General features: G+C 42.2%; 1 protein-coding gene across 1 annotated transcript in view; it reads left to right on the forward strand.

Moving 5' to 3' along the window:
• The window catches only part of LOC115061562 (titin-like), a 154,750-nt gene that overhangs the window by 47,478 nt on the left and 86,495 nt on the right, over positions 1-20,777 (forward strand). Inside the window, exons 76-102 of the mRNA XM_029529957.1 lie at positions 46-313; positions 548-781; positions 1,088-1,165; positions 1,245-1,271; positions 1,413-1,469; positions 1,548-1,592; positions 3,935-4,171; positions 4,445-4,507; positions 5,331-6,355; positions 11,027-11,927; positions 12,347-12,397; positions 12,909-13,307; positions 13,480-13,758; positions 14,149-14,418; positions 14,502-14,641; positions 14,820-14,946; positions 15,111-15,377; positions 15,506-15,772; positions 16,170-16,433; positions 16,922-17,061; positions 17,159-17,285; positions 17,418-17,684; positions 17,965-18,231; positions 18,324-18,590; positions 18,769-18,908; positions 18,987-19,113; positions 19,937-20,079. Of these exons, the coding sequence (XP_029385817.1) occupies positions 46-313; positions 548-781; positions 1,088-1,165; positions 1,245-1,271; positions 1,413-1,469; positions 1,548-1,592; positions 3,935-4,171; positions 4,445-4,507; positions 5,331-6,355; positions 11,027-11,927; positions 12,347-12,397; positions 12,909-13,307; positions 13,480-13,758; positions 14,149-14,418; positions 14,502-14,641; positions 14,820-14,946; positions 15,111-15,377; positions 15,506-15,772; positions 16,170-16,433; positions 16,922-17,061; positions 17,159-17,285; positions 17,418-17,684; positions 17,965-18,231; positions 18,324-18,590; positions 18,769-18,908; positions 18,987-19,113; positions 19,937-20,079 (6,477 nt within the window). The remainder of the gene's footprint in view (positions 1-45; positions 314-547; positions 782-1,087; positions 1,166-1,244; positions 1,272-1,412; positions 1,470-1,547; positions 1,593-3,934; positions 4,172-4,444; positions 4,508-5,330; positions 6,356-11,026; positions 11,928-12,346; positions 12,398-12,908; positions 13,308-13,479; positions 13,759-14,148; positions 14,419-14,501; positions 14,642-14,819; positions 14,947-15,110; positions 15,378-15,505; positions 15,773-16,169; positions 16,434-16,921; positions 17,062-17,158; positions 17,286-17,417; positions 17,685-17,964; positions 18,232-18,323; positions 18,591-18,768; positions 18,909-18,986; positions 19,114-19,936; positions 20,080-20,777) is intronic.

Here is a 20,777-nt window from a genome sequence, read left to right on the forward strand (position 1 = left end):
TAAGAGGGTTTGATGAAATAGCTAAAACTGATTTTGAATCCTCAGCCTGTCTCTGTTCTGGAAGACATCACTGACCAAATGGCCCCTGAGAACCAGAGCGCTACTTTCGAGTGCCAGATCAGGATCAATTACCCAGAGATCAGTCTGACCTGGTACAAGGGCACCCAGAAACTGGAAAAGAGCGACAAGTATGACATCAGCAGCCTTGGCGACCACCATTTTCTGAAGATCAAGAACTGCCAGGTCAAAGACCAGGGCAACTACCGAGTGGTGTGTGGTCCTCACATCTCTAATGCCCGGCTGACGGTCACAGGTAAGAGCCTGACGGTCTGTTGGACTTTCTACTCGTCTGTCCGTCTGTCCCCTCATGTCCTTCATGTTGCTACCAGGAGCTGGTTGGTGAGCAGCTCCATTCAAACTGACCTCTTTGAACCTGCAGGGTTGTGTTGCTGTTGTGTTTGTGTTTTGTATATTTTTGGTGCTTTGTGTTTCTCTTTAGTTGAAACAAAAATCACACCTCTTAACAGACAGTCACATCAGTCAGAAGTTAACTCTGATTATCTGGTTTTAGCCGAGCAAATTCAGTTCACTAAATGCATCAGAAGCATCGAGGTCAGTGAATGCCACTCTGCCACCTTCGAGTGTGAGTTGTCCTTCGACAACGCCACCGTCATATGGTACAAAGACTCATGGGAGCTTAAAGAGAGCCCAAAATATAACTTCAGGAGTGAAGGCCGGCGGCACTTTATGACCATCCGCAACGTAACGGCAGAAGATGAAGGTTTGTTAAACCAAAAACCTCAAAAAAATTGCTCAGCTGCATTTTACTCTTTAGACTGGATCCAAGCAAATATTCAAGAATGGACACAAATGAGATGAAACCGAGACTCTGAGCGCCGCCATGTTTAATTTGTTTTCATATGAAACTTGGGGTTGATTAGACCCAAAGACACAGTCAGACTTAAGAGACAGAGCTGAGAGCTCAGTCTAAATGCTCCGGCATTATTTGGACTTCCAGTGTCTTTAAAAATGAATTGAATCCGATGTGTCCTGTAATCAGATGTAATCTGTAATCTCCACCCGTCAGGCGTTTACTCTGTGATTGCTCGTCTGGAGCCAATGGGAGAAGCTCGAAGTTCAGCCGAGCTGCACCTCTCAGACAAAGGTCTGTACATTTTAGCACAGAGTTACGTCAGTGTTGATTCTACTGCGCTCCAATCACATTCTGTTCGTGTCCTTTACAGACGTTGGGTTAGGAAAGGTTCCTCAGGGTGAGTACTGTGACTTAACTAATTTATCCAGTCACAGGAAACATTCCGGTGCTAACAACCTGTAGATTATTGTTCAAGATAAGGATTTTATTTTGAAATGTTTTTAGACATTTCCGTTAATTTGAATTTGTGAATGTTTAGACGTCCTCGACTCATCAGTTCAAGTACCACAGACAGAGTCCATGTTTGTTCTGAGAGGTGAGTCCGGACTGTTAAGTCTGACATTACTTCCTGACTCAACTTCTATCTCATGCAAATCTATTTTTCTGTTGAAAGATTCCTCTGAAGTTTTTCACTATGAAGAACAAACTGAAGTCACAGGTACAGACGTTTATCTGATCCTAAAACCATTTTCCTCCATCGCAAAATGTAACTGTCATCCTCATCGTCATTATCTGTCTTTAACTCCCATTCTAAATGACTGATGAACCTAACCGTCATCCCTCCTAATAGGCTCCAGCTGCTGTGATAAGAGTTTTACCTCCATAACAACCGAATGTCACATTCTGTTCATATCAAATTTAACCTCTAAAAAACTAAATAGGAACTAAAGTAATCCTGTCTGGGATTAAATTCAGCTCCAGAATTCAAGTCTGGGTTCTAATGGAAGTTCTAAAGTATATAAAGATGATGTAAAAACCACAACAGCCTTACTGTAATTTCTGGACTATAGAGCACACCTAAATATAAGCTGCTCCCGCTAAATTTAAAGAGAAAAATTGTTTTGTACATGTATAGGCCACACTTGTTAATAAGCCGCCGGTGTTGGAAATATGGGAAGAAATGGCATATGGCAGGAATTATGTTACACAGAAAGATTTCGCTTTTTCGACAGATCGATCGACTTTAAATTGAAAGCAGCATCATCATCATCATGATGTGTGCATGAAACGCAAAATAAATGACCTGAAGAATGATCTGAAGAATTTAGTGTGGGTGCATTTAATTTAATTCGAACAATTTAATTGGTGCATCGTGACCTGTTGGGTAATTTCATTGGTCTGATGTGACACTAAATGTATTGGTGGCATGAAGCTCATTACCTGTAAAAACCCATAAATTGGCCGCATAGTTGTTTAAACCACAGGTTTATAATCCGGAAATTATGGAAAACATAGCCATTAAAAAATATCTGAAATTTAATAGTTAAGCCTGAATTCAAGATCTCTAAATCTTGAGTTTAATCCCAGATCTGAGATCTGCAGCATCAGACAATGGTTCCTCTGATTGTGCCTCACTGTCACCTTTAGTTTCTGAGCATCTGACAGTTGAAGAGGAGACGGTTTCACTTCAATTCACCTCCATCACAGGTATCAAATACAGGCTCTTTGCGCTATTGTTCTATTGGGTTGTTATTTATGATTGTCGTCATTTCTCTGCAGATTGTTTTACTATGTTTGGCTCCTACCTGAGTGTGCCGTCCTTCATGTCAGTCTGGTTGTTTCCTTGTTTCCTTGTTCTTGTTCAGCAGAAGAGCAAAGAGCAGTTGAAGAGACAATAGAGAGGACTCAGTTTGGACTAACAGAAGAAGGTATGGAAGCTGAAGGCTTCTGGCCATTTCTCAAAATTCATGCTTCGACGTAACAAACTGCTGAACACGCTTCAAGCTGCTGCATCATTAGGCTTCTGTAGAGCTCCACAATTTCCGTTGTAGATACCCTCCTCATGTCTCATTGGTGTTTCCCGCTTTTTGCCCAGCGCACCTCTCATGCTCTTACTATCTTATTAACCCTGGAGCTTCAGTAGAGCACAGGTCCGTAGAGTCTGGCTGTCCTGGTTTTAATGTGAACTTTGTTGGTCTTTAAAGTTCCTGAAGTTCATAGAAGAGTGGAAGAGAAACCAAGTGAAGCTCCAGCTCCAGTCAAAGGTATCTACAACGAGCACGCTGTCCCTCTGTCTTCTGTTTGATCAGAACAATCTTGATGTTCAGATGGTTGTGGGCAGAAACTCAACTCTGATAATGTTTTAAAGTTTCTGAGGTGAGGAAGCCGCAGTCTGCGATTCTTGCTGCAGCTTCGCCTCAAAGGGAGAAAATTCCAGCTGCTCCAGGTAATTTCATAACAGAGTCTTCAACGACTTGCATTCTTCATTCTTCTTCAAATTAGGGATAAAATCTTTACACCTACAGGCTTTTTGATGAGGCATAGTTTTGGAAATATGGTAAATGTTTTTTCTTGACATTTTTCATTCTTAAAAAGAAAAAAACAAAAAAAGTTAACTTTTCACTTAAATTTAACTTTTGCAAATATTTTGGATTTATTAAAAAGAGGGAAGCGCTAATTTGTTCTCATATTCTGTAAATATGAGAATTCTGTATTCTGTAAATCTCGGTTGTACATTAAAAAAAAAAAAAACTTTTAAATGAATCTTTCATATTTTATATTTCAAATTAGATGCTCTTAAAATGTAGAGATTGTGATTGAGTTCTTCAAATTAGGTTTGATATTCATGAAACTAGAATTTTTTGTAATTGGATTTGAATTGAAAACATTGAAGAGTGTAAAATTCATGCTGGGTAAAATAACTCACCTTGAGGTTTTCTCTCAGCTTCGTGTCTAACGTTTCTCTGAGTGTGAAGAGTATTGCGTTCTGTCTTTTTACATGTTAATGTTTTATCTTTTCCATCTTTTATTCCCTAAAATCTTGAATATTTCTGTGTGAAGAACCTTCAGTCTACATCAAACCAGAACCTGGTCATGTGAAAGTGCCCAGAAAGATCACTCCAGAGCCTCATCCACCCAAACCAACAGCAAAGGAGCAAAAAATGATTCCTCTGGAGGCAAAAGTGACGCCTCAGAAAGCACAGGAACCTGAGCCCAAGGTGGCCAAAACTATGGCTGAACCTGAAGCACCAAAAGTTGAGACTATCAAAAAAGTGCCCGAAGCCCCTAAACCGAGAGGTAAGGTAGAGAAGAAGCCTTATTTGTCGTACTGTGATCTGATGTGTAACTTTAACGGGTTTCTGCACATCTTGACTGTTGCAAGATGTTTGTTGCTGCTAACCTCTTTATCTGGATCTTTTCAAATTAAGATGTCTGACTAAGATCAAACATGACTTTGAACAACTTCTTATGTAAACGTGCTACAAACTAACTGATGAAATTAATGAATGAACGTGGTAGAGCAGTGACAGAGTAAACATGAAAACTTCTTCACGTTCTCTAATGTACCAGCTGAGCCCAAACCAGACGAAGCCAAGATTACGCCACCCAGGGCGGAAGACATCTTGGTCAAAGGTGCGGGAACTCATGAGTTTGTTATCATCTGATCTACTTATATTTTTAGATAGTCTGCTTTGTTGGTTTTGTGTGTTTCTTGTGTTTTTTGCACTCGGCAGAGTCGACTGTGGTTACTAGGTTATTGACCATGTATACGTAATGCTCTTTAAAGTACCAGAACCACCCAAACCAGAAGAACCTGTAGTTCATCCAACTGCAGCCAAGGTTCCTCCTTTGATACCAGCACATCTTCCAACAAAAGGTACCCGCAGTAGAATTTCCAGTTCTTTCATCCTTCTTTCAGACTGTGATCTCACTCGTTAAGAGAGTGATCTTTGGTTCCATGTGAGCCTAGTTCATTATCTGAAGTCTAAACAGTACATGATACTCTCTTAAGTGCAAGACATACCCACACCGGAGGAACCTGTACTTCAACCACCTGCACCTAAGGTTACTCAGCCCAAGGCAGAGGCTGTTCCAGCTAAAGGTACTGCAGATTCGCTCTTCATTTGCTTTGTTGTTGTACTTGGTGTCATGTTTGTGTTGTTTCTTATGTTGTACATTTGGTCAGTTTTTTTTTTTTAATTTTGCTTTTAGAATTAGATGTCATCATGTTAGGAGCTACTTTTAGGAAATACCTTGAATATCTTCATGCATGCCAAGCACTCGCTAGAGTGTGACTTTCACTCGAGTTTTTCTTTCAGTACATTTAGTAGTTAAAAAGATCATCTGATAAATAAATGTTCTTCTAAGTTGTCTCAGAGCCAAAGACACTTTAACCTCCAAGAAAACCATTCCTGGCTGATAAAGCCAAAATCACAATGTTATCTCCCTGAAACAGAGCCAGAGGAAACAAAGAAGAAAGTTCCAGAAACCCCTAAGCCAGTTCTAGAGGCACTACAGAGCGTTCCAGTAGAACCAAAGAAGGTTCCTGAAGCTCCAAAGAAAGTTCTAGAAACCCCTAAGCCAGTTCCAGAGGCACCAAAGAGGGTTCCGGAAGAACCAAAGGAGGTTCCTGAAGCTCCAAAGAAAGCTCCAGAAACCCCTAAGCCAGTTCCAGAGGCACCAAAGAGGGTTCCGGAAGAACCAAAGAAGGTTCCTGAAGCTCCAAAGAAAGCTCCAGAAACACCTAAGCCAGTTCCAGAGGCACCCAAGAGGGTTCCGGAAGAACCAAAGAAAGTTCCTGAAGCTCCAAAGAAAGCTCCAGAAACACCTAAGCCAGTTCCAGAGGCACCAAAGAGGGTTCCGGAAGAACCAAAGAAGGTTCCTGAAGCTCCAAAGAAAGCTCCAGAAACCCCTAAGCCAGTTCCAGAGGCACCAAAGAGGGTTCCGGAAGAACCAAAGAAGGTTCCTGAAGCTCCAAAGAAAGCTCCAGAAACACCTAAGCCAGTTCCAGAGGCACCAAAGAGGGTTCCGGAAGAACCAAAGAAAGTTCCTGAAGCTCCAAAGAAAGCTCCAGAAACCCCTAAGGCAGTTCCAGAGGCACCAAAGAGGGTTCCGGAAGAACCAAAGAAAGTTCCTGAAGCTCCAAAGACAGCTCCAGAAACCCCTAAGGCAGTTCCAGAGGCACCAAAGAGGGTTCCGAAAGAACCAAAGAAGGCTCCTGAAGCTCCAAAGAAAGCTCCAGAAACCCCTAAGGCAGTTCCAGAGGCACCAAAGAGGGTTCCGGAAGAACCAAAGAAAGTTCCTGAAGCTCCAAAGACAGCTCCAGAAACCCCTAAGCCAGTTCCAGAGGCACCAAAAAAGGTTCCTGAACCTCCGAAGAAAGTCCCAGAAACACCAAAGATTCCAGTGGAACCAAGAAGGACTCCAGAGGCACACAAAGTGGTTCCAGAACTTCCTACAGAACCAAAGAATCTGGCAGAGGTACCAAAAGTAATCTCAGCGGAAGCAGTGCCTCATCACCACAAACCGGAACCACCAAAACAAATTCTTCAGGCTAAAAAGCCTCAGCAACAAGGTAGATCTGTCTGTAAACAAGTTTGAACATCTTATAAACTAATCATTACTCGTCTTTATCTTTTTACTTACTATTTCTATCTCTTAATGTGATGTTCTTTCAGCTCATTCTTCTGTCCTGATGTCTGTGCTGTTGTGTGTGTTGACTCTTTTAACATTATATCAATTATCAAAGTATTTAAACAAGAGAAATATCGCAGCAAACATCAGTTCTGACACAAATGTCTTAGAGTGACTGGGGGTGTTTATTTGTGCCTTAATCAAACCAAACCAGATTATTTCTGCTGGAAAACGTGCCGACTGTCAGCTATGAAAGGAGAATCACTGTAGAATATATACCACACTTAAATTTGTGTTTTCTGTGTTGATGTTCTTTCTGTTGTGTTGTTTTCCTCTTGGCCACCGCTCCATGGTGCAAATCTTCCATCTTGGGTGATATCTTAAAAATGATCCCAGTTCTACCGAAGACTGATCTTGAGGAAACAACAACTGAAGATAGAAAGATGTCTCGCCTGCAGAAGGAGCACAGAGACAGGATTTCTGTTGCAACAGAAGTTGAACACAAGCAAGAGGAAGTGAGGACATATGAAAGGGGAATGCTCCAGGGGTCGGCTGTGACAGAGAGAAGACAGCAAGTGGTTGGACAAAAGGAGAAGGAGGTTCCTCTGTGGTACAAAGATCAGCAGGTTGCTCCTGAGCCAACATACACAGAATATGATGAAGAAGTTGCAGTATGGAAGGAGGAAATGCCTTTGAGGTCTGTCTCTCCACCTCCAAAGAAAATCACACCTCTCCCATCAAAGAGGGACATCACAACTCCATCTCAAATGATTCAATCTGAGAGGAAAGAAGTTTCTCCTCCCGCCACTCGAATCACATCCAGAGAAGAGTTTTACAAGGAAACACAAGAAAGCAAACACAAGGAGATCATTTTCACAGAGCAGAATCACAAACAATTAGAGGGAATTGAAGCTTACTCTCTTAAAGTCAAAGAAGTTCAACCCCCTGAAGTTTCACCCCAAATTCTTCCTCAAACCACACCAGCAGCTCCTTCTAAAAAAGAAGTAATGCCTCCCAATGAGGTGATGTCTCCAGGGAAGGAAATGGTCAAAACTTCAGAAAAAATCTATCTTGAAGACAAAGCACCGTTTGAAAAACTAACTAGTGAGCCAGTGTCTTATGAAGAAAAACTTGTCCAGGTAACAAGTTCAAAAGTGTCGCCTTCAGTTCCAGGTGAGATTCCTTCCTCTGAGAAAGCAGTTTATCTTCATGAAGAAATTCCACAAGAGGAGATCAAGTCAGAGATGAGGTCTCTTGAACTTCCTGAAGCAGTTTTTGACCTTCTCCATGAAGAACTGACCATATCAACGAAACCTATGGTTGAAGACACAGTTGCTCCCACTAAGAAATCTGAAGTTCCACCAACGAAAAAAGCTTTTCCCTCTGAGCCTGAAACCCTTTCTCCCAAGAAACCTGCTGTTCTTATTCCAAAAGGAATCTCGTCTGATGTTGATTCCTCTGAGACAGCGGGAATGGCAACAAGAGGTGAAGACAAGAAGTCAAAGATACTGCAACAAACTCTTCAGAAAGGTATTCTTTCTATCTTGAGCAATGTGGGCTTGTGATCGCATCAGATCAACCCTTCTTAAGAGATCTAACATCTTATGTTGACTGTACTCACACGTGTTCAAATACTGTCTGTAATAACTGCAAAAGACTTATCTTCACATTCTGTGTTGTGTCAGGTTTGACAAGCACTAAGGAGCCTCTTTGATCTATTAACATCTTTCTTTGTTGAATTCTTTCACTGTCTCTTGTTTTTTTCTGGGTTTTTTGTGTTGTGTGAAGTAATTTGTGTCTTAAACATCTTTTGTTTATAAGACGTCTTGGTTGACCATGTTGTTGTCTTGATCGTGATCTTGGAATCTTGTATCCCCCAAGTGTCTATTCCTGAGGAGAAGAAACCATCAGCACTGACACCGAAGCCTTCACCTCCTCCTGCTCCCACACAGAAAGTTGTTCCTCCTGCAGGTAGTCTTTTTATGTTTTTGCTGACTTCTCTGAGTCTTGTCTTTCTTGTCATCAGGTTTTTGTGTTTGAAACTCGTCATATTTAGATGAATCAATGTCTTCTTGGTCATGACTTTGGCATTTTGTATTTCCAAAGTATTTCCCCCAGAGGAGAAGAAACCTTCAGCGCCCGCCCCAAAGCCTGAACCTTCTGTTCCAGAAAAGAAAGTTGCCCCCCCTGCAGGTAGTGTCTTCACTTGGTTGTGAACTGCTCAATTGGATGTTTGTCTCTTCTATCTGCCTGACTGGTCAAAAGGTCCGGCCGCAATTTTCAGAGTTTCCTGTTTTGGTTTGTTCCTCTCTGTCTATTTCCTGCTTGCCCATATTGTTGTCTTGGTCATGATCTTGGCATCTTGTATTTTGAAGTGTCTCCTCCAGTGGACAAGAAACCAACAGCACCAGCACCAAAGCCTTCAGCTCCGGCTGCTCTTTCTACTACTGCAGGTAGCTTTTTTAATTTTGTTTGGTGGTAAAATCTTGTTCTGTGTTAGCATAAATTTTTTTCAGTATTAGTTCTGCTATTTGTCTTTTTTTTTTTTAACTCTTAAAGTCTTAAATCTGTCATGTGTCTTAAGGAATTAAAACTTCCAAACTTATCTTCTTGATCACAGTTTGGTATTTTGTACTTCCCCAGTGGAAAGGAAACTGTCTCCACCAAAACAAAAAGCTCTGGAAGAAAAAGTTTTTCTACCTTCAAATAGTCTCTTCAGTTTTTTATTCATGTTCTCAAACTCTGGTTCGTCCCAGTCCAAATAAATCTGTTGGTTCATAACAACATTCCGACTTCTTTCAATTTGCCTGATTTCGAGTGTATGTCAGTTGTTGCTTGTTTGCCAGATTTTGACCACTACTTAATCAACTTGGCGTTCTTGTAGCTCCAGCTGCAGCAGTGGAGAAGAAACCATCTCCACCAGCCGTCAAGGCTGAGCCGTCTCCTGTCTTGGAGGATGTGTCTCCACCTGAAGGTAACATTCCTTCTGGAACATACATGCATGTCCTTTCTTATGTTTGTCTTCCACTTTGAGGCATTTCTAATGTGACAGCTTCAGTGTTTATACAATGGAACACGTTTTTGGGTTCAAAAAGGCTTTTGTTGTCTAATCAGGTCTAAATGTGATTGTCTGATGTTTGTATTCATTTTCTGTTTTATGATCCAAGCAAAGTCTACATCAACAGCTGCTAAATGAGGTCAAATATCCTTTTATATATATATATATGGCCTGTGAAAGCCTCTACCTGACTCTCAGGAACTGAACTTCTTTGCTTTGTCTTTGACTTATACTTGAACACTACTTATATTGTGAATGTTTAAATTAATCCTCTTAAAATTGCAGACAAGGGACCAGTTTCAGCACCTGGACCAACGAAAGGTAGAAAAATTGTGTTTCTTTTTTCACAAAGTCAGTAATCCTATAATGATGTGTAAGGCATTGTCTCATAAACTGCAACTTACATGTGTATGAATTGTGTGAGTCCCGTGTTGTCTGTCTCTATGTGAATGTTATAAAAGTTGTATTTGCTGTCAACCACAGTGCCACCTCTTACACAAAAGGGTAAGGTTCCTGTTCCGGATGCAAAAACACCTGAATCAGCTAAACTGAGGAGCAAATTTACCAGAATACCTCCAAAGAAGGAACCAGAAGCAGAAGTCATTATACTTAAGAAAGTTCCAGTGAAAACTCAGGAGCCTGAGAAACAAATTGTAACTCAAAAAGCTCAAGTGACACGACATCATGATGTTGAACTGTCAGTTCACGGACTTCACGACAGAGAAGATCGAGAGATTGTGACACTTGCACGAACTGAGCTGGTTTTCACTGCAGAGGAAGAAACGATTCAATTGGGCTATTTAGAGGAAGCTGAAAGGGTTGAGGTTGTTCAGCAAACAGAGAAACAAGTTTGGATAAGAACCCCAAAACCACAGAAAGACGAGGAACCTAAGGCACCAAGTGTGGAGAAGAAGAAAATAAGTAGACTGCCAAAGACAGATGAGCAGAAAGAGTCAATTAAACTAAAACCATTTAAAAAATCTGTCACACCAGAAGAACTACAACAGATCAAACTGAAGAAGGTGCCAACAAAGCCTAAAGAGCCTGAGAAGGAAGTTGTAACTCAAAAAGTTGGTGTGATGAGGCACTATGATACAGAACTAACAGTTGAGAGACTTAGAGGTAGAGAGGACCGTGCGATCTTAACACTGAGCAGAACTGAACAAGTCTTACAAGCAACTGATGAGGCACCTGAATTGAAATCACTGGAGGAACCTGAAAAGCCAGAGGCAGATGATGAGAAGTCAAGATGGATTCGAACCCCTAAAGCACCAAAAGAGGAAGAACCTGAGCCAGATTTAACTAAAAAGAAATTAAAGAAGTTGTTAAAGCAGGAGGAGGAGCAGGAAGTAGTGACATTGAAACCATTTCAAAAACCTGAGAAACCCAAAGAGGCTGAGCCTCCAAAAGCCAAGAAAGAATCCGAAGCTAAGACTGATACTGAGCGTACTCCATTCAAGAGAGGTGAGATGCCTCAGAGAGACCAACCCAGTGCAGCCATAAAACACGGAACGAAAAAAGATGATGTTCCGCTGACAAGTCCAGAGGTTCTTCCTGATGTCAGCAAAGACGAGACAGAAATTCCCCAGAAGAAAAAGATTGACAAGGTACCCAAGGATGTGGAAGCCACAGCTGCTGACAAGCTTTGTAGAAAACCTAAAACTATTCCCACACCAGAAAAAGAGAAGGAGCAAGTTGTGTTGAAGCCTTTCACCAAAGATACCAAGCCAGAAGAAAAGGTAGTGCAGCCATCTGAAGAGGAGAAAAAGAAGCTAAAAGACGAGCCACCCAGGAAAATTGAACGGACTCCTAAAAACGAGGATGAGAAAAAAGAACCAGGCATTCAATCCAAGAAGCCAAGTGCACCAGGAAAGACTCCATCACCCATAGTCAGTAAAGACAAGGTGGAAGAAGAAAAGGCCCTCAAAGCGATCGATGAGCTCAAGAAGGTTGAACTTAAAAAGACACCATCACCAAAACCTGACAAGCCGAAGGAACTGGAACAAGTTCCCAGTGTTGAAAAAGTCAAGAGGGCTTCCAAAACCCTTTCGCCAAAAGAATCTATTGAAACTGTAATACTCAAAAAAGTCCCAAAGAAACAGTCGCCAGAGCTGGTCCCAGAACCAGAGAAGCCCAGTAAAGGGAGGGTCCCCCTGGTGAAGGAGGTTTCTCCTGGAGCCGTGCAGATGACCAAAGTCCCCACACACTCCGAAGAGGAAGTTTTCGAAGAGGAGGGAGAGGAAATGGAAGGAGATGAAGATGAGGAAGCCTGGGGCTGGGAGCTGGTTCCTCCAGAAGACTGGGAAGGTGAAGGGGTTGGTGGAGCACTGGAGACTCCAGGCATGCCTGGAGGTAAACGAGGTGAGACGAAGGCCGACTGTCTCCCCAGATGATGACTCTGGAATCCCGTCATCCCATCCAAGATGATCCATCTAATCCTCACCCAATCCATTCATTCATCTACAGCTTCTGTCTTCATCACTCTGTCCATCTGTCCATCCACTTTAATAATGTCTATAATCAAACATCTTCCTCATCTTTCATTTTTGTATCATGTCCTTCATTATTCCTTCCATCCTTCATTACCATGTATGTTGACCATCCTGTCCCGTTTCATAATTTCACTTCACTCCATCTTTTTCCTCTTCATCACGTTCCATGCTCTGTGTATACAAATATGTCTTATTTGGTTTAACGTTTAAATATTTGCTCTGATTTCTGCTGGAATATTGACATCAGCAGAAACAAACCTTAGACTCATCTTATTGTTTGTTGTCCAGATGGAAAACCAACAGAGGAGGCAGCTAAAGGCAGAGGCCGAGGATTTGGGGGTGAGAATAAGTTGGTGTTAGACCTAAAGTGCATGTTTGGTCTTTGGCAGGTCGGTCTGAAGTAGTTTCACTTGCTTCACTCACACCTGGTATTAAATGTTACCCGCTGTCTTTAGCCTTTTATCGAAGCCAGAAAGTCTGTGCTGCTCAACAACAGAGCGACTGACAAACCTGGAGCTTCTTGGTTTTGTCTGAAAGATTTAAGCCTTATTGGCTTGTTTTTTAAGTAGTTTGTACAAGAACATAAACCTGTTTTGGTTTAATAATGAGTTTAGGTAATCTGAGTGTGTTTTTTGTTTTTGTCGCCTTTGTTTTCCTGAATCCTGTTAGAGATCACTAACAGTGGCTCTGCATGATTCTTAGTCACTGAAAACTGATGATTTAGACCAGTTTACTCTATAAATATATTTCATCAACAGAGCAACGTCTAGGCACAAGAACTTCAAAACAAAAATGATCAAAAAATCATATCTGAAACCAATATGATGAATTTTTGCATTTGATGTTGCAGCAAGACAAACTCCTTCACCTGGTGATGGTGGCAGGGGGCGGGGCCTGAGGCCCGGTGGAAAAGGCCCATCACCTCCGGAGGATCCCTTCGGAGGATTCAAGCTCAAAGCTGTCCCTCTGAAGTTCATCAAGAAGATCCAGGACATTGTGTTGACAGAGGCCGAGTCTATTGGCTCTTCTGCTGTGTTCGAGTGTCAGATCTCACCTTCCACTGCCATCACGTCATGGATGAAAGATGGCAGCAACCTGCGTGAGGGCCCCAAGCACAAGTTCACTTCTGATGGGAAGGATCGCAAGTTGAACATCATTGATGTCCAGCTGTCCGACACTGGTGAATACACCTGTGTGGCCAAAAACGCTGGCAAGGAAATAACCTGCACAGCCAAGCTCATTGTTGAAGGTAACCCAACACATGTTTTTTATGTTAAATCCAATTTATTTGAGAAGTTGTGTAATCTGAAAGAAGTAGCAGCTTTTTGCAGGCATCATAAGGGACAAACTTGGATATGATTTTGGTACAAATATGGAAAATGTGTTCCAAATTCAGTAAAAGACTTCATTCATCTGTCCAGAACTCCCTGTCAAATGGGTGAAGGAGCTGGAACCAGAGACAACATGCACGAAGGGTCAGCCGATGTATCTGACCTGTGAGCTGAACAAAGAGAGAGATGTGATCTGGAAACGTAACGGTGCAGTTCTGAAGAAACTTGCTGGAAAAGTGGCCATCAACATCATTGGTCTGCAGCACGCCATCACCCTCCAGAACTCCACCGATGATGATGCTGGCGAGTACACTTGTGAGGTGGACGGACAGGAAGACATCAAGACCAAAACCACCGTCAAAGTGATTGGTGAGCTGTCAGTTGTGTGATCAGACCTCCCTTATATTCAGTGTTCACCCCCAGGGTGAAAAAAGGCCCAGAACAGTCCCAAATCAACACTGTTGATAATTAGACTGACCGGTCTCTTCGTTTCTTCACTCAGTTTCACTGTCCTGTTCTTTCAGTTCCATTTTGGGGAAAGAATAACTAACACGGAAAGCACGGTGGCACAGTGGTTAGCGCTGTTGCCCCACAACAAGAAGGTGGTTCAAACATCCCATCACCTTGAACACAGATTTAAACCAATGATCGAATTTTTCATGGTCATGTTTTAGTTGCTGGATTTCGATTTCATTCATAACTTGGCTGGTTCCCAAATCGGGATTAATCTCTGAAATAAATTGAACTTTCTGTCCTCAGAAATCATCAAAGACTGGTTGGTGAAGCCTTTAAGGGATCAGCATGTGAAACCAAAGGCCAAGGCCACATTCAAAGCTGAACTCTTCAAAGACACGCCCAACTGGAAGTGGCTCAAAGGAGATAACGAGCTCACCCCCTCCGACAAAGTCGAGGTCGAAAAAGATGGAAAGACTGTGACGCTGACTATCAAAAACTGTCAGCCTGATGATGTGTCAGATTATGTCATTGAGGTTGAGGGTCGCAGATACTCAGCCAAATTGACACTTGGAGGTTGGTGTAGCGTAAACACACAAATACATGTTTGAAAATAATAAGGATTGTGTCCAAACTAACTAAAATGTGCATCATTGCAGAGCGTGAGGCTGAGATCCTGAAGCCTCTATCCAGCGTGGAGGTGGTTGAGAAGGAAGAAGCTAATTTCGACACTGAAATATCTGAGGATGATGTAGCCGGTGAATGGAAGCTAAGAGGCCAGGTGTTGACCAGATCTCCGGTAAGTCTCGCCGAATATACTAATCTTGGTCTGAACAGAGTATGCGTGGTGTTTTGTAATCCTTTAGTCAGGTTCCTCCTGATTCTTGGTTGATTCTGATGTGTTTTAATGGTGGTTTTGGAAAACAGGCTTAGTTCAGTCCAAAGAATCCAAAGCTGAGCTCATGTTTGTTTTTCAGACCTGTGACATTAAAGCTGAAGGAAAGAAACGTTTCCTTACGTTGAAGAACGTCCAGCTGGATCAGGCTGGTGAAGTATCATATCAGGCCCTGAACGCTGTCACAAGTGCCATGCTCAACGTCAGAGGTAAAAACCTGACACAAACAACCCTAACTGTGCTTTTTGTTTTCTGTTGCAAGTTGTTGTATTCGTCAGGTTTTGCACAAAGGCAGTGGTAAGAAAAGTGAAGGCTGTGTCTTTGTCTTTGTCTTTGTCTTTGTCAATAACTGCTGCATATTCGCACCTCCCAGAAATCGAAATGGGCTTTGTTGACCCACTGAAGGACATTTCTGTGCCTGAAAAGAAACAGGCAAAGTTTGAATGCACCATCACCAAGGATGTGCCAAAGGTCATGTGGTTCAGGGGGGCAGAGATTGTTACCCCAGGCCCCAAATATGACATAATTGATGATGGAAAGAAACACATTCTGATCATTAACAGCTGTGAGTTTGACGATGAGGCTAAGTACACGGTTGAGGTGCTGGGCCAGAAATCCAGCGCTCAGTTGGTGGTGGAAGGTAAGTGACCGACAGAAACCCCCAACGCTTCACGTTGCTCATGTTCTCTCAATGTTTGTGTCATTTAACGTTCGTGGCTTTAAAGTGGCAACCTTCCTGTCTGTGTGAACTCACCTGATGTATTTCAGGCATGAGGCTCAAATTTGTCCAGCAGCTTCAGGACCAAACAGTCAAAGAAGGTAAAACGGCCCATTTTGAGCTTGAGCTGACGCATGAAAGCGTTCCAGTTGTTTGGTACCGAAATGAAGTCAAAATCCATGTGAGCCGAACGGTGCTCACTCGCGTGGAAGGAAAGAGACACTTTCTAGAAATGAGGACTTTGTCTCTAGATGACACCTGCCAGATTAAGGCAGAGGCCAAAGGGATTTGCTCAGTGGCCAAACTGACCGTTATAGGTAACAACACACTTTCCTCTCCTCTCATGTCTTTTATATCTGCACAAATGAGATAGAAAATTATTTTCTTCATTAGATTTACAGTCAATCAGGTAGATGTTTTCTTGTTTATAGTTAAAGCGGTTGGACTCTGGTGTGAAGGATAATTCTGGTCTATTTCAGCTTGGTCTTTGTAGTTTCTGTTTCTTCATGTCTTGGAATCTTGGAGAACTTTCTCTTTTTGAACTAAATTAAACTTCAGATGCTGATTTGTATTGAAATGGACTGAAATGTCAATGATCCACTGCTGGCCTGTGTGCTCCAGTTTCTTGGTTGATTGACCAACTGACCACAGAAGTTAATTGTGCGTCTCTGTTGACCTGTGATTAACGTATTCCTGGTCCTGGATCTGTTCCAGAGGGCGACCCTATCTTTGTGGTGAAGCTGCAGGACTACACAGCCACAGAGAAAGATGAGGTTACCCTGGACTGTGAACTGAGCAAAGATGTCCCAGTGCTTTGGTACCACGAGGAGAAGGAGATAATTGCCTCCAAGATGGTGGTCATGAGGTGTGAAGGCACACACCGGTCTCTGGTACTGAAGAAAGTGGAGCAGACTGATAAAGGGAAATACGTATGTGACTGTGGAACAGACAAGACGTCAGCCAACATCAACATTGAAGGTGAAAGACTTGAAAAAATGTTTCATGGGAGAGAATATAATTAATAATTATAAAGAAAAAAATATCCTATTATCATCATCATCATCATCATCTGTCTCCAGAGATGGAAACTAAAACCAGTATTGTATGAAGTTGGCATCCTAACCAGCTAGCCTAGCATCCTAACACGTCCTTATTCTGTCCTGAGAAACACCTCTGTCCTGAAAACATCTCTCAAAATCTCACCTGAAAACATCTGACTTTTTTTTGTTCAGGGTTTTGTTTTGCTCTTTGGTCTAACGTTTTGCTGTCAGTTGTTATCTGGAATCATGTAATCAGGAAAAACTGAATTATCTTTGAAAAGATTTTAAAATCAAACTCTTAAAATAAAAATTTGAATCATGAGTTGTTCTTGTTTCAGCATTCAGAATTTCTGACAACTCTTTCACGTCCTACGACTTCAACAAACATAAAGTTTTTGATCCATCTGTTGCTAACTCTTTAACCAGCTCGTGACATCAAGGTCATCCGGCCGATTTACGGCGTGGAACTGTTTGATGGAGAGACAGCTCGATTCGAGGTGGAGATCTCGGAGGATGACGTCCATGGCCAGTGGAAACTGAATGGAGAAACCCTCAGTCCATCTTCAGTGAGCAACTAAATCAGTCTCTGCAGATCCACACTTCTGTTAGTTTGTGATGGAAAGACATATGACCGTCCAGATCATTAATAATACTGTTTGACAGGATGTCGACATCATTGAGGAAGGAGGGAAGCACACTCTGATCCTGTACAACTGCAAAGTGTCCATGACAGGCGAGGTGGCCTATGCTGCAGCAAACGCCAAATGTTCTGCCAACCTGAAAGTCAAAGGTAACACACCAGAAAGTTGCCTATTTTAGATATAAAACCCTGATTCTCCCTTTCAAGAGTTAAAATTAGGTTTAAAACACCAAATGAAAACAAACAGTCCCACTAAAACTCAAAAACCTCCTCTTTTCCCAGAACTTCCTCTCAACTTCCTCACACCTCTTAGCGATGTTCAGGTGTACGAGAAGGACGAAGCCCGGTTCGAGCTTGAGGTGTCAAGACCTCCAAAGACTTTCCGTTGGCTGAAGGGTTCGCAGGAGCTGCAGAGCGACGACAAGTATGAGATGATCCAAGAGGGAAACGTGTATGTCCTGCTGATCCGATCAGCCGCCTACGACGATGAGGCCAAGTACATGTTCGAGACTGAAGACAAGAGGACAGCGGGCAAACTCATCATTCAGGGTAAGTCCATGGGTCATTTTTTTTAAATTAAACTATGGTAGCGCTGGTGGTCAGGTGGTTGTGCACGTCATTCTCTGCAATGACACTCTGTGTCATTCCCTCTCTCCCTACCTCCTGTTGGTCTCTTACTGTTGACGGAGAATAAAACCTAAAAATATGAAAATAAATACAGTTATACTGTTTTTGTTGAATTTTTAATTCCAGAGAATTATTTCTTTTTTTTTTATTCTTCTTGTCTTATAAAAATATGAGTTGACCTATAAATGTTTGTCTGTGGCAGGTATTCGTCTGGAGTTTGTCAAACCGATTAAAGATGTGACGGTGAAGGAGCGGGAAACGGCCGAATTCAGCGTTGAACTCTCCCACGATAAGATCCCGGTGGTCTGGTACAAGAACGACATCCGTCTGCATCCCAGCAAGGTGGTGCATATGTCGGACCAAGGAAAGGTCCACATGCTGGCCTTCAAGGAGGTCACCATCGACGACACCTCCATGATCAAAGTGGAGGCCATGGGCAAGACTGTGACCGCCATGCTCAACGTCATTGGTCAGTGCCATCGCACCCAGTTAAAGGCTGAATCTTTAAGAGTTCAACACATTCATAGAGTTTCAACATTAAACCGTCTTGTGTGTCTGCAGAGGGAGACCTGTATTTCACCACCAAACTGCAGAACTACACAGCTGTGGAGAAGGATGAGGTGAAGCTGGTCTGTGAACTGAGCAAAGCAGTGGCTGATGTGAAGTGGTTCAAGGATGGGAAGGAGATCATTCCCTCCAAAAATATCGCCATCAGCACCGATGGCAAGAAGCGCATCTTGATGGTCAGGAAGGCAGAGAAGGCAAACATCGGCGCCTACACCTGCGACTGTGGCTCAGATAAAACAACGGCTAACCTCAATATCGAAGGTAAACCCTCTTCAGTCGCATTCATTAGCTGAGGTCAAGATCCAAGATGGTTTCTGGAGGAGACAATAGACACACACACACGCACAAACTCTGTCTGCCTGCTGGAAAAGATCTTTAGATCTTTAATTTCAGTAAAAGTGAAAAAACTAATGCTAAAAATTTATCTTCCTTCCCATAGAGAGAGACATCAAGGTGGTTCGTCCACTGTACAGTGTGGAGGTCACAGAGACGGAAACAGCCAAGTTTGAGACGGAGATCTCAGAGGACGATGTCCATGGAAACTGGAAGCTGAAGGGAGAACCTCTGCACCAATCAGCTGTGAGTCTGGTTCCTCTGTGGACTCAGTTTGCTTGAGTGCAGACGAGAAGGAAACTGAGTCTGAATGTTTCCTTTTAGGATGTGGAGATCAAAGAGGAAGGAACCAAACATGTCCTGATCCTCTACAACGTTCGAATGGACATGGCCGGAGTTGTCGACTTCTCAGCTGCCAATGCTAAGTCCAATGCTCAGCTCAGGGTCAAAGGTGAATTTTTACTTGGAAACACATCAGCTCTGAGTTTGGATCATTGTGTCTCCGTCTGTGTGGAGAAGTTTAACATTTGCAACATAGAACAGGAAACAGGAAAGTTACAGATAAACAAAGAAAAGATTTGTGTAAATAATTTTTTGTTTGTCATTTCAAATTTGGTTGAAGGTTGAAGATGGTCTACATGTTGAGATGGGATGAGACTTTAGGCCAGTGTTTGTTTCATCTAAAGCTTTTGGATATAATTCACTAAGATTGCTTGCCTGAACCAGATCAGGAACTAAGGTAGAGAATCCGAATGATCCTCCTCACCTGGAAACAAACAATCAAATTTATCAGTCCAAAGAGCTTCACACGCATAAAGAAAGTGTAAAATATTTAAACAACCCATAAAAATAGTTAAATACATTTAACAACATTGTTCTGTTGAGATAGTGTAGGATCAGTCTACGACCACATCTAAAAACAACTATCAACATGTAAGGGCCACGTCTCGTCAACACTCAGAGCTGATATCTGAATATTCAACATGTCCATTTTCTCAGTTTCGCTCATAGAAATATTTTTCAGATTTGACGCCGTTTTTTAAACGTCAGATTTCTTCTCGGTGAAGAGTTCGACAGGACAGGACAGGACGTGCGACCCTTTTTCTGTCACATTCCAAAGTGTTGTGTGTCTTAGCGGTCAGCCAATCAGCTGCTCTGGTTATTTTGGACACCTCTGACTTTATCTGAAGTTGAGAGGTTGCAGGGGCAGGGACACCAGACAAACCTCAGATGGACTCGACAGTTCAACATGTCGTCTTCTTCTTCTTCTTCAGCTCGGTCCATTGGGCTAATGCGTCCTCTGAAGGAAATGACGGTGACGGCCGGAGAGACGGTGACCTTCGAATGTGAGTTGTCGTACGAAGACATTGTGGTGGAATGGTTCGTGGGAGGACAAAAGATGGAGGCTGGTGACCGGGTGAGACAAACAAAGATATTGTAAAAACTTCAGAAGTTCTTTTGATGTGAAAAAAAATGGTTTCTTTATTATGTGTTCTGTGTGTTTTTTTTTTATTTATTTATTTTAAAGCAGAATTCTTTTTTTTTTAGTTTTATGTCAAGATTCTTGATGAACAAGTTCATTCATGTTTCAACCATTTTTAAAAACATCTTTTCAGTGAACACTAAAATTACTCCCAAAAAATCAATGATCAATCAACAAAAAAGGAAAAATGTTTCCAGATGAATTATTGAATCACTGAGTTATTACAGTGTTGGCCTGAGACTCAGTTAAAAATAACATGCTGTTATCAGTAACACAAATCAAATCAAATCAGATTTATTTGTATTACGCCAAATCATAAAGTTACATCAAGGCACTTTACATATAGAGCAGGTCTAGACCAAACTCTTTATAAAATTATTTAAAGAGACCCAACAGGTCCCCTGATGAGCAAGCACTTGGTGACAGTGGCAAGGAAAAACTTCCTTTAAGAGGCAGAAACCTTGAGTAGAACCAGGCTCGGGGGGGCGGCCATCTGCCTCGACCGGTTGGGTTGAGAGTGGGAGAGAGAGAGAAAGAGAGAGAGAGAGAGAGAGAGTTAGGCATTGGGGGGGTGTAGGCAGGAACATGTTGCTGCATGAAGTTCATGGAGTTGAGCTGTAGTACAGAATTCA

The sequence above is a fragment of the Echeneis naucrates genome, chromosome 21, assembly GCF_900963305.1.
Source record: "Echeneis naucrates chromosome 21, fEcheNa1.1, whole genome shotgun sequence".
Taxonomy (NCBI): domain Eukaryota; kingdom Metazoa; phylum Chordata; class Actinopteri; order Carangiformes; family Echeneidae; genus Echeneis; species Echeneis naucrates.